Here is a 12,318-nt window from a genome sequence, read left to right on the forward strand (position 1 = left end):
TACAGAGTTTAAACAAGTAGAGGGGAGAGATGCGGCATTAAAAAAAAAAACATCAATATATTGCATATACGGGGAAGGTAATATACCCATGTTCGGACTATTTAACTATTAAATGTAAAACGTAAACCGAAACCTTGATGTACGTACATTATGGTAGGTGGCAAACTGATCGAGTTTGGTTCTGGATTACAGATGAGTGCGCTTTGGAGTTTATTAGGTGAATAAAGAGGATCCAAACGATTCATAGTACTGTAATGCTATATAATAATATGTCACGTTATTGCAAAACTAATAGCCCTGTAGAAGAAAAAGAAGGGAATGTGAAGAAAAAAAGTGCATGGCCGTTTAAAAAAAAATTTCAACTGAGGTCAGAATGCTAGGTTCAAATTTAAATAATTAGGTATTTAATCCTATTATGTGGAAATTAATATTGTGTCATTGGGGGTGAATCTCCCATGATTCTGCTCAGGTTGGCTGACGTCTGCATTTTGAACAATAGGGGGCGCCAGAGGACAGGAAATTGAGTCGCGTCCGTCTGGATGCATACAGGTCATCCGTGCTACAGAAACGGTGACTACGTCACTGTGGCTGATGTTAAACGTCAGTATTTCTGTCGTACAAATAAAAAAAAATACAAATGATACAACAGTGGCTGCTCTTTTTACCAACCCCCGTCTGTTTTATGGCTCTACTTAAGTTACACTTCAAACAAATGACACACCACACAGCCATACTAGAAGTGATTCATGAAAACCTTTTGTTTTTTATTGTACATTTAGAACAGATATAAAATTTGTGATTAATTGTGAGTCAACTAGTGAAGTCATGCGATTAATTACGATTAAAAATTGTATTCGCCTGACGCCCCAAATTTTTTATAATCTTTAAGTCGGGTCAGGCGATTACAATTTTTAAATTATAATTAATCGCAGGACTTCAATAGTTAACTCACGATTAATCACACATTTTGTATCTGTTCTAATAGTACATTAAAAAACAATTCTAGGTTTTCATACTCTTGTTAACAAAAGTGGAAAAAAATGTTAAACTAATAGAAATAGATCAAATTAATTTTTGACGTCTATAGCCGTCAATGGCAGTGAATGAGTTAGTATGTATGTCTTCTCCTTTGCCACGTATCAGCTTGGAACTCCACAGAACATGGAAAAGACTTTTAACTAAAAAGGATATTGCCTAGAAGATGCTGGCTGTGCGTTACGAGAGTCTGATCATGGACCTGGATGCGGCACAGTATCCTCATCGTGCATATCATAAGTGGGATTTTTATTTTTTTACACACTCAATAAATCACCCAATCCTCAACCCAAACCTATTATTTCCTAAAAATGTTTTTTAATTCTTTAGGGGCCAGATGTCAGTTTACAAGGGCAGAATGGCTTCTACATGCGTTATGTGCACTTTAGAGTCCTCTGTGACAGTCACATAAATATGGATTGGCCATGTGCTTTGTTTCTCTACATACTGTAGTTGCTTTCAAAAATCTACTTATGACTGAGTTAGCTCAAACCGACGTCAAAACTGTGGCAAAAAATACAGATTTATAGTAAAAAAAGAACTACCTAATGGATGTAATCATTTATTGCGCATTATCACACATGATAAAAATAGCAGCAATTCAATAAAAAAAATTCTGGTTTACAGTGAAATAGTTTGTTTTTAGAACAGCCAGAAGACAACTGGTGAAGCTGATAATAAAAAAAAAAAAGTTTTGTATAGCTCAGCCATTAAAGGAAAACAATCTCTTGAGTATTGTTTATGATTGGGGAAAAGCGGCTGAGGAGATTCAAGGTCAGCAATATATCACCTGTCAGGCCTTTGATTTACTGTATGGGTCCTTTTGAATGAGATATACCACTCGGCTCTTTCAGCAGCTTCAAAAATAAAGGATGTTGTCAACTCAAAATGTTTGACATTGTCAAGTACAATGTGGTAAACTCCTGAAATGTATGTTTTCCTAATAAAAAAAATAATGATGATAGATTACTACAAACAATCAATACAAAATGTTGTTGTTTTTATTTCCATGTATATTTATTTTTTGCATTTAATTTTTAAATTTGATATTTTTTGTATCCGTTTTTATTTTCACTTTTAGTCATTTATTTATGTATTTATTCAATGTTAATTTTGGCAATTTTGGTCCTACATAGATACGATTTGAAAGTCAGAATTCAGTCGTGCTTTGCCTTACAGACACCAAAACTGAAAGACAGTGAATATTGGTCTAATATCCCCTTTTTCTTTTGACTAACATAACTACTTGCTATCCCTTTTTCAGTGCTTATACAGCTTCTTCTGCTTTGTGGCCTGGGTGGCGTTTGGCAGGAGGTACATGACGAACATCCAAGAGGAAGTAGGCCGTCTTTTGTATTCAGACACCTTTAAAACAGCTGTAAGGAGGAAATGTAAAGATGCTCAAAATGGAGATGCGACATTGGGCATGGTGGACAACCCAAAGGTCACATGCAAGCAACGGTACAAACTGCATTTTAAAAGTGCCAGCACATCTTGTTAGTAGTCACTTTGCTCCCGCAGGCACAACATTGTGAGTCATCAGAGGCAAAGTGTTTGTTCACGTTCACAAGTTGGGGGGTAAATCAAAAGCGCGGCATGACGCGTGTGCCCGGTGTAGAAAACATGATTTGGATTCGCTGCAACACCATTTCCAGCTGTCAAGCAGACAGTGAGAAGATTACAATTGAGGCATCGATGCGCTTCAATTCTTGAGCTGGAGCTCAAATTAATCGGGTAGAATGGAGTGTAGCTGATGAATTTGAAATAATGTAGACGTGCCACAGAGTTGCTAAGTAAATTGAGGAATATCTTGAATGCTGATATATTTGAGAAAGGAAAAAAAGCAGCATTGTACCAGAGCTGTCAAAATTAATCGAGAAGCAGAGGTGGCAAATCCAAGTCCAGAAAGTAAAAAGCCTGCCACAATTTGGCTTTAGCCATTAATGCTAGCTAGCTAGCTCCCTAGCAGGTAAACGAGCACCATGGGAGCTAGCTAACTAGCTAGCATCAATGGCTAAAGCCAAACTTTAGCCCCAGGCACTATCTAGCTAGCTTCCTAGCAGGTAAACGAGCACCATGGGGAGCTAGCTAGCTAGCTATCACCTGGGGCTAAAGCCAAACTGAGGCGGGTTTTTTTACTTTCTGGACCTGGATTTACCACCTCTGTTGGCAAGTAATTAACTAAAGTAACTATTTTAATAATCGAGTAATCGCTTGGAGACATTTTTTTATTTAAAATTAAATTATAAAAACATTCGATAGTGACAGCACTACATTGTACATACATACACAATTAATTGGACTCATGCCTCTTTTTCTAATTTTCATCCAGGGTGTTCCAGAGACATCCACCACTAAGCAGCCTAGTTAATTAGCGCTCCCCCCCGATGGTGTCTTTATTGCCACACCAAAAGAACAATCACCCCACCTTTTTCCCTGCAACCGTTCTACAAGGCTGAGCCCAATGCAGGCTGGACGCTATGACAACAAGGCCCAGATAGAGGAACTTAAACAGCAGCTGGCCAATGTCAGGCAGGTCCATACATACAAAAACAATGTAACAAAGCAAATTGTTTGGCATCACTTTAATTAAAATAAATAAAAAATTAAATAAATAAATGCAAATTTGTTATGGTGTCATCTTCCCAAACTCCTTTTCAAAGGTCTTGGAGCCATGCGTGATGCAATAAATAAGACAATGAGTTGACTAAATAGTTTAAAAGAAGGACATGAATATAAATGCACTTGGCTTTGTGGTTGTCTGGAATTAGTTGGAGTCACAAAAAACTTTGGGCGTAACCTGAGCAGGTATTCATTATATTTATTTTTATCAAATTATATATGATTTCTTTATGATGGGTATTGTTGCTTGATGAAGATTTTTTTTTTTCATCTTTCCTTTCCTTTCCAGAATTGGAATTCTGTACATGCCTCTGAAACACTTCAAACAAAGGACATTGCTCCACAAAGTAGAAGAAGAAGACGTAACAATTTGGCAGAGAGGGTAAATCCAGGTCCAGAAAGTAAAAATCCTGCCACAGTTGGTCGTTAGCCCCTCGTGCTAGCTAGCTAGCTCCCTAGCAGGTAAAAAAAAAAAAGCATCCGGGGAGCTAGCTAGGGAGCTAGCTAACTAGCAGCTGAGGCTAAAGCCAAACTGTGGCAGGGTTTTTACTTTCTGGAACTGGATTCCCATATAATTTTTTTTTAGCACACCCTTCTGGAACGGAGTATAAATACCGACAAAATCACAAAGGAGCAGGCTAAGTAGCACCTGGGGCTAAAGCCAAACTCAGGCAGGCTCCCTAGCAGGCAAACAAGCACTCGGGGAGCTAGCTAGGGAGCTAGCTAGCACCCGGGGCTAAAGCCAAACTGTGGACCTGGATTTGCCACCTCTGCGATTTGGATGATTAACCAGAGAATCACACTAATGGCATGTGCTAACAGAAAGGTTTATTCCAGCATTCTTTTTTAATGTAATGTATCCTTGTTGACATTGTTAAATATACAATAGATGCATTTAAATTTGAGCGTGATCCCTGTTGCCATAGCACCTGATAAAGTCTGATGACCTATATAGTGTGAAAGATGCAATATATATATATATTGTACTGTACATCCCTCAACAGTCCAATAAGCAAGACCTGGTAATATTTACATTGTTCAACTTATGTAAGCTCCCAAGTATGCACGCACGGACAAAACACAAACGCACACACACCACGCCACTCTCTGACCAGGCAGAAGGAGCTTTGCCTTCGTCCTAATTGGCTGCGTAATCTGGGACACCAGGAGTAGTGTTAAGCCCTTTGAAAACGACAAGGACACAAAGCCGGAGTAGCTTGGGGGTTGGGTCCCTAGATTTTTAATTACTTTCCAAAATTACACTTTCGCTTGATTAAAATTAACTTTCTTACGCTCTCTTCAGTTGACTGTTACCCAATACGGTTAACATATTTATCTGATTTTCTCTGCAGAGGTCAGAGAGGATGAACCACTTGATGAGGTCAAGCAAAACCTGGTACCGGGTAATTGCTTTCCTCTTTGCCCGCCATCCTCTACTGCGGAAGTGTGGAACTGCCAATGGGGGAGTAAACATTTTTTGACTGGCAAATACATTGCATGCAAATACGTTTGAACGTACTTATTGGCTGAATGATAAAAATTCCCATCTAATGCAAGGGTACTGACTAGGGGTGGGAATTCGATTCGATTCCGATTTTTGGGTGTGCAATTCATTTCAGAATCGATTTTTGATTAAGAACGATTTTTGATTCTAAATGATTTGATTGACAATGATTTTTGCTTCAATTTATAGAATCGTAATGATCTACTCCAATCAGACTCACTAATGCTAAATAGTGCTCTACTCGCGGCACTTTTATCACTCAGAGGAACAGCTCCACATTGCAAAAAAACAACTTTTATTGGAATAACTTGATCGTGACTTTTTCCTTCTACTCTCTAATGTGGCTACAACTTAACAGTGTATCAGACCGTGTGGAACCACACTGTCCCTAAGTGGCCAAATCGAGAACAACATGAACAGCGCTCCCAATAAAGGCACACACAAACAAAGGGAAGACAGTATAAAACAATTGAAATACAATCGATTTTGGGACATTTAAAATCTATTCTGAATCGTATTCAATGAGAATTGCGATTCTTATTAGAATCGATTTTTGGGCACACTGACTTACACATGCACAAGTTAAAATTATGAAATAAATAAATTAATTAATAATAATCATAATAATGCAGTTTTTTTTAATATAGCATTTACGTTTGAACGTACTTATTGGCTGAATGCTAAAAATTCCCATATAATGCTACAGGGTACTGACTTGTGCATGCACAAGTAAAAAAGAAAAGAAAAGAATAAATAAATGGATAAATTAAAAAAAGAATAAATAAATGGATAAATAAAAAAATTTATTAATAAAAAAATAAATAATTATGCGTTATAGCATTTGTCTTATTGAATTTTCAAGCGAATTGGTATAATTTTAATTCAATAAAATTTTATTCCAGACCCCCCCAAAAACATACAAAGATTTAAAATTATACAGTTACACATTAAGAAGACAGGCGTACCAGTGTTTCCATATGTTTGCCTGGTAGCGGATTTCACTACATCCAATAATCGTGAGTGACAGCAAAATTTTATTTTGAGACTTTTCCAGTCTACCAATAAAACTATACATTAAAGTTTTCAGTACAGCTTGCCAGTTTAATAACAGCTTTGTGGACTTCGTTTGGCGTAATTACGTCTGCATGGTCAACATCGCACAGATCATAAGACTCATGCGGAAGACAGTTGAACAATCTACTGTATACTTATATTGGGCATTTGGGACATGTTTCTGCCTCAGTTTAAAAGCAATTAGCCTACAAGTACGTATGTACTTGTAAATAAGTTTAAACATATTTTCAAGAACGTTCAAATGTACTTGCAAATACGTCAGTCAAAAAAAAAAGTGTGATTACTCCCCATTGGCAGTTCCTTTTTTGTCCTCAACTCCCTAATAAATGAGCACTTGACCGGGTGCAATCTGATCCATCGATTGGCTATACTTATTCAGGACACAATGTTTTAATCCCGAGAAAATTCATATTTTATGATATAAACATTGCTCATATTCTTTCGAAAGGATTCTGTTGGACAGTGTTTGAGTGGTTCCTATCTCATATCAGCAAAAATTGCAATTATTAAAGTTGACTAAACCGTCCAACTTAGATTGCTTTTTTCATATTTCTAGCTGTGGCAGGCTTGAATGCTGGAGGGCAAGAGGTACATTTATTTTCACTTTTTATGCTTTGGCTTTTGTGCCTCATGTATTATTTTAAGTCAGGTGGACGTGCTTAGAATTGCTCAGATTGGTCTGCAATTTACTGTCTATCCAAGAAAAAAAAGAAAGAAAAAAGTGCAGTGTTTGGTGAAATAACTTGAATCGTAATCAATGAAAATGTAATATAAATAAATTATATGTGTCTCCTTCTACAAATGTTGAATAGGATTTAGATCAGGGCTTTTAGAAATACTCCAATGTTTTGTAATTGTTCATTCTTAGCTGCATTTACCTTGCGCTTCGAGTCATTACCCTGTTGGAGGACCCGTGACCTTTGAATGAGGTCAAACTGTCTGACATTAGGCAGCACAGTTTGTTCCAGAATGCCTTGATAGTCTTGCGATATCGTTGCAACCTCACAGAGATCCAAGACACCCTGTGTCACAGTTCTGTTTGACGCCTGAATTTATTTATTTTTACTCCTTTTGCTTTTGTTTGTTTTAGTATTGCATCACATGTTCCAAATATGTACATTCATTGATTCATTCATTCACACCGAACTCAACTGAATAATTATTTGTGTTTAAAATCATAATCCCTCGTATTACTGTGCAAGTACTGTGCAACCTCGCTATTTATTTTTCTCCATTTGTTCCTCTTTAAAAAAAAAAATCTGTTTGTTACTTACTTTATCAACCCAACTTGTTACTTTTGTGTAAAATAATAATAATAATAATAATGGGTCATTCCAGAATTTGGGCTTCAAAATTCTTGAAAAATAAACCTTCGCTTTTCTGATTTTCTGCTGCATATTCACCGATAAAAGGTAAAGGCTTGATTCGCTCAGTTTACAAATCAATGATACCATTTTTTTTTTATCGCAACCCTGTTAATGTAGCGCAGCCCCGTGTAGAGGTGTTGCAGGTAGCGGTTGCAAATCTGGACGCATGCTGCTACTGTTACTGCTGATCAAGAGGACAAGCTTGCTCATGTAAATTAAAATGAATAAGTAAATAATTGTGTTATTATGATCATATGCATAACAGGGTTGCATGAGGTAGAGTGAGACTTTCAATAAAGGCTAACTGGTATGAAAAAAAAGCTATTTTATAACAAACGTTCCTGCAAGAGAGACAAGAGACAGCAATGAAACAAATAATATAAAAAATAAGAAAATACATTTACATTTATTTTATGGGGCACTCCAGACTTATTTGGTATTTTTTAAGTATTCTTTTTTTCCTTTTTGTATTTTTTATTATTATTTATTTTTTTAAGATTTGATTTCAGAACAAGAACATTTCTCGAGAAACTGCATGTTTTAGTATTTTGTATATGGATTATTTAAAATTTGATGGGTGGGGTGTAAAATGTCCTCTAATTCTGGAATGACTCTTTGGAGGGGCCGGGAAGTGTTGTAACAAAGGGACAGTTGTAACACTCTTAGTTTGACCAATTAGAAATGAGATAGTGTGACATCATCAATTACAGTCTATGCCCACTTGCAACTTAAGGTTACTGGTGAAGATTCGTGCTTCTGAGTTGTTACTTATATGTATGTACATGGCTACATTTCTGTCAAATTGTTATTATTATTATTATTATTATTATGGATCCTTTTAGGTGTAGGATTTGAATTCACCAGCAGGGTGAGGCATTGCACATAAATGTTTCGACTCAATGCGACTGATTATGCAGATACAATAATTGAGTGCTGCTTACCCACTAATAAATAGTAACATTACCAACACAAAGATATAGGATTACAATATTGCTTTGGAGTAATGAAACATTTGGTTGTATATAACCATTAATCAGTCATTGGCCCAAATGTGCAATCAAATCAAATATGGTGGTAGGCCTACTCTTTCAACCAACCATACAACAACCGTCATTAATTTGCAAACGGACGTGTAATGTAAACAATTTGACAGTGCCGTAACTCTGCTACTTTAGTCGTAAACACACGCAAGTGTTTCACATTTGTGCGCTCTGAGGTGGCGCGGGACAGGGAAAGAGAGAGAGGGAAAGAGTGGGGAGGGAGAGAGAGAGAGAGAGAAGAGAGAGAGAGAGAGAGAGAGCAGCTCGAGCGACGTGTCTCGTGTCTCGTGTGGATTTTACCAACCAAGGCAGCGCGCAGAGGACTTCGCTATTAATCCCTGCTTTCTTTCTGCATGTATTTGTCTTATTTACCAACTATAGGTCAACGAAACAAAGTCAACGAGTATTCTGAGAAGCAGTAGTGTGGGAATTAAACAAAAAAAAAAAACGCAACACGTATCCGGTAGTGGTCCCACGAGAGAAACGACAGGAGTTTGGAGCCAGACGTGCAAAGCGAGGCGAAGTAGGGACGGAGAAAAGACGGCATTTGGCTTGCTTTGCAACGGGCTACCAAAAAAACGGAATAATGAGGAACGTTTGCTTCATTTTGACCCTCGGCTTGGCAGTCTACCTCTCTGGGGAAAGGGTAAGTTTGTTCAGAGCTCTAAAACGGGTGTTCAGTTAAGGGTTGCGGGGAGAAGGCAACTTGGGGGCAACTCAAGACCCACGTTTTCTTAACTCCCGGATGGGAAATATACATTGCTTTTAGGTAGTCTGATAACGAAGCATACATGTGAATATTATTAACAGAAAATCGGGTGTTGAGCTAAAAAGTGTAAAACATTTTTTTTTTTTTAAATCTCGTTAATGTTCCTCCATGTGCTTTTAAAATAAGAAAAAAAAACTTTTAGAAGGTCTTAGTCACGTTTCAAGTTAAAAACCTTCTTGGATGCTGATTTCTAAGCAGCAAAAATCAAGGCGTCACGTGCTATTGGGAATGTGACGTCAGAAAAAGAGTAAATCCAATTTTAAGCATGATTATTAATTTTGAATATTTAACCAATTTTGTTATTCATTGTGCAAAGTTTTTTTATTCACAAGCAAAAAAAAAAAAATCAAAATCCTCACCCAGATTTTTGTCTTGTCTTTTGGAATAAAAATTCATATTTAACTCTTTCAAATTAATCAACAGTAAGAAAGCAATAAGTTGCTGAATCTCTTAAATGTGTGTTTGTTTTCATGAAGCTTCAGTTGTATAAATATCCAGAGACGGTTGAATTTTTTATTGAATTTTTTATTTGTTTATTTTACTTACTGCCCTTCAAACGAATAGATATGATGTTAGAAAATTTTGCTAAAGAATGTTTCAAAATGTAATGTTGTGGATTGATTCAATAATAGTTCAAAAGAAAAAGAAAAAATAAGCTAAATACAGTACAAATGGCAAAAAAGAGCAAAATTCTGTACACATTTATTTTTTATGAACTGATATAATGTTCCGCTATAATAGTGTCAATTCAAACTGATTATTACTATTTCCTGTCCATCTCTTGCATTGATATTATTTGCGAGTGCCCATCAGATTTCCACCTCCTCAAAAGTTGCCTCATCGTAGCTTTATGTAATTGCTTTTAACCCCTTTTCGCACGTAATCTTGCCTCCAAGTGTGTGTGTGTGTTTACAAATTAGCCCGCTAGGTTGCAGCGACAGATTTTGGCACCATCATGTGCTGCCCCTGTCATTACTGCCTTCCCCCTCCTGTTGTTTCCCCGTGGGTTGTGACTTGCCGCCTGGCCCATTGCCTGTGTCAGAACTGCCGGTCCAATTAACCACATCAAACACTTAATGACCCTTTGTTGTATGTTTTTACATGGTTACGTTACTCGTCGTTTTTGACCTGGTGTTGCGCTCATGTGACGGTCACAGTCTCTATTTGACAACATTGCACAAATATTTGTTCCAGTAATGGATTTCATGTAAGTGTACACGCAACCTCGGACCTGGAGGAAATCTTGTTTTTCCTTCTGGACTTACATACAATAGAATGTCTTGCAAATACATCACACACACTTGAACCTCATCAATATCACTCTCCTCTTTATCAGTGTCCCCGAAAGGCCCCGCTGCCACTTGACACATGACATTGATTCTCATTTGGCACAACTGTCGACTAGTTGTAGATAACCGGCTTTCGGCTCATATGATTGTCTTTTAATTAGCAAATCCCATGGAACAGCCCCTTGAGTTATCGGCATTGAAGGCTATTTTCTCATAACTGAAGCGTATAGGATCAGTTTAAACATCAATTTCAAGTTCACTTTTTCAGGTCCAAATCATTTGGTAAATCCGACCAGGTTTTGGCATCTTCTTAGACTTTCTACCCTTACTGGTTGTCTTGGTATGTTGAGGAAGATAATTTGATTTCAAATGATCACTGTAAGCTATTGATATTTTGTTATGAATAAGGGCAACAATTAAGGCGTGGGTTTTGTAGTAGGACTGACCTGAAATGTTTCCCACTCATTAAACATTACGGTTTGTAATTTTTGTCATGTTTTGAAAGGAAACGCTGGAAAGGCTTAGGTGTTTGTTTTTTATGTTTAGGACATTGGGGAGTCAGCTGAACCAATTTCCACTTGTTTGATCACGTATTCATTAAAACTGATAGCAACTGACGTATGACTGACTTCCAAGGTACTGTAGCAGTACACTAGTCTAAACATGACATTCTGATTAATATTAAATTTGTGGAATATGAGTTATGAAGCAAAATCCAGCAGTTTTTATCCATCTCAGGCAGAGGTGGCAAATCCAGGTCTAGGAAGTAAAAACCCTGCCACAGTTTGGCTTTAGCCCCAGGTGCTAGCTAGCGAGCTAGCTCTCTAGCTAGCTCCCATGGTGCTCATTTACCTGCTGGTACTTGTAAATAAGCACCATAAGAGCTAACTAGCTAGCATCAGGGGCTAAAGACAAACTGTGGCAGGGTTTTTACTTTCAGGTGCTAGCTAGATAGCTCCCTAACTAGCTCTCATTGTGCTCGTTTACCGGCTAGGGAGGCATCAGGGGCCAAAGCCAAACTGTGGCAGAGTTTTTACTTTTTACTTTCTAGGCCTGGATTTGTCACTTCTGATCTCAGGGGGCGGCCATTTTGCCACTTGCTGTCGACTGAAGATAGCATCAATGTTGCTCAGGACTCAGGCAACGACCAATCATAGCTTACCTGTTTTCTGAAGCTGAGCGGTGATCGGTTGTTACCTGAGACCTGAGCAACTGTGATGTCATCTTTAATCGACAGCAAGTGACAAAATGGCCGCCCCCTGAGATAGATAAAAACGGCTGGATTTTGCTGCTTAACTCATATTCCACTAATGCAATACTAACCAGAATACCATATTCAGACCAGTGGGGCTGCATAGAACATAATATTGTCAAAAAAAATAAATGGTTTGACATCCCCTTTAAGACTGAGGCAGTCTTGAGGTGAACAGTCTGAAGGTGAAAGTTCTCAGCAATTTTCTCAAAAGGGCAGATGAGGTCAGATTGCTGTGATAAACTATGAAACGACCTTCAATTTGTTAAAAAGGAAAAAAGAGGAGCTTATCGCTAATGTTAAAGGGTGAATAGGCCTTGTACGGAACCCACATTTGAAAAGTTACATGCTTTGTTTTGTGATGAA

General features: G+C 37.6%; 2 protein-coding genes across 2 annotated transcripts in view; both read left to right on the forward strand.

The window, feature by feature from the left end:
• The first annotated feature begins 455 nt into the window (after positions 1–455).
• Positions 456–7,152, forward strand: ppp1r36 (protein phosphatase 1 regulatory subunit 36). Its single transcript, XM_086063339.1, is given in 10 exon segments — positions 456–507; positions 510–567; positions 569–604; positions 1,144–1,275; positions 1,366–1,432; positions 2,300–2,496; positions 3,368–3,438; positions 3,441–3,562; positions 5,010–5,101; positions 7,104–7,152. Coding segments are annotated over 10 exon segments (876 nt in total).
• A 1,729-nt stretch (positions 7,153–8,881) lies between these two features.
• Positions 8,882–12,318, forward strand: part of sdc2 (syndecan 2) — a 41,479-nt gene continuing 38,042 nt past the window's right edge. Inside the window, exon 1 of the mRNA XM_086063083.1 lies at positions 8,882–9,288. Coding sequence (XP_085919209.1) covers positions 9,229–9,288 — 60 coding nt within the window. The 5' untranslated portion in view covers positions 8,882–9,228. The remainder of the gene's footprint in view (positions 9,289–12,318) is intronic.

Source organism: Leptonotus elevatus, chromosome 19 (genome assembly GCF_054856555.1).
Source record: "Leptonotus elevatus isolate MCC_2025b chromosome 19, RoL_Lele_1.0, whole genome shotgun sequence".
Lineage (NCBI taxonomy): Eukaryota > Metazoa > Chordata > Actinopteri > Syngnathiformes > Syngnathidae > Leptonotus > Leptonotus elevatus.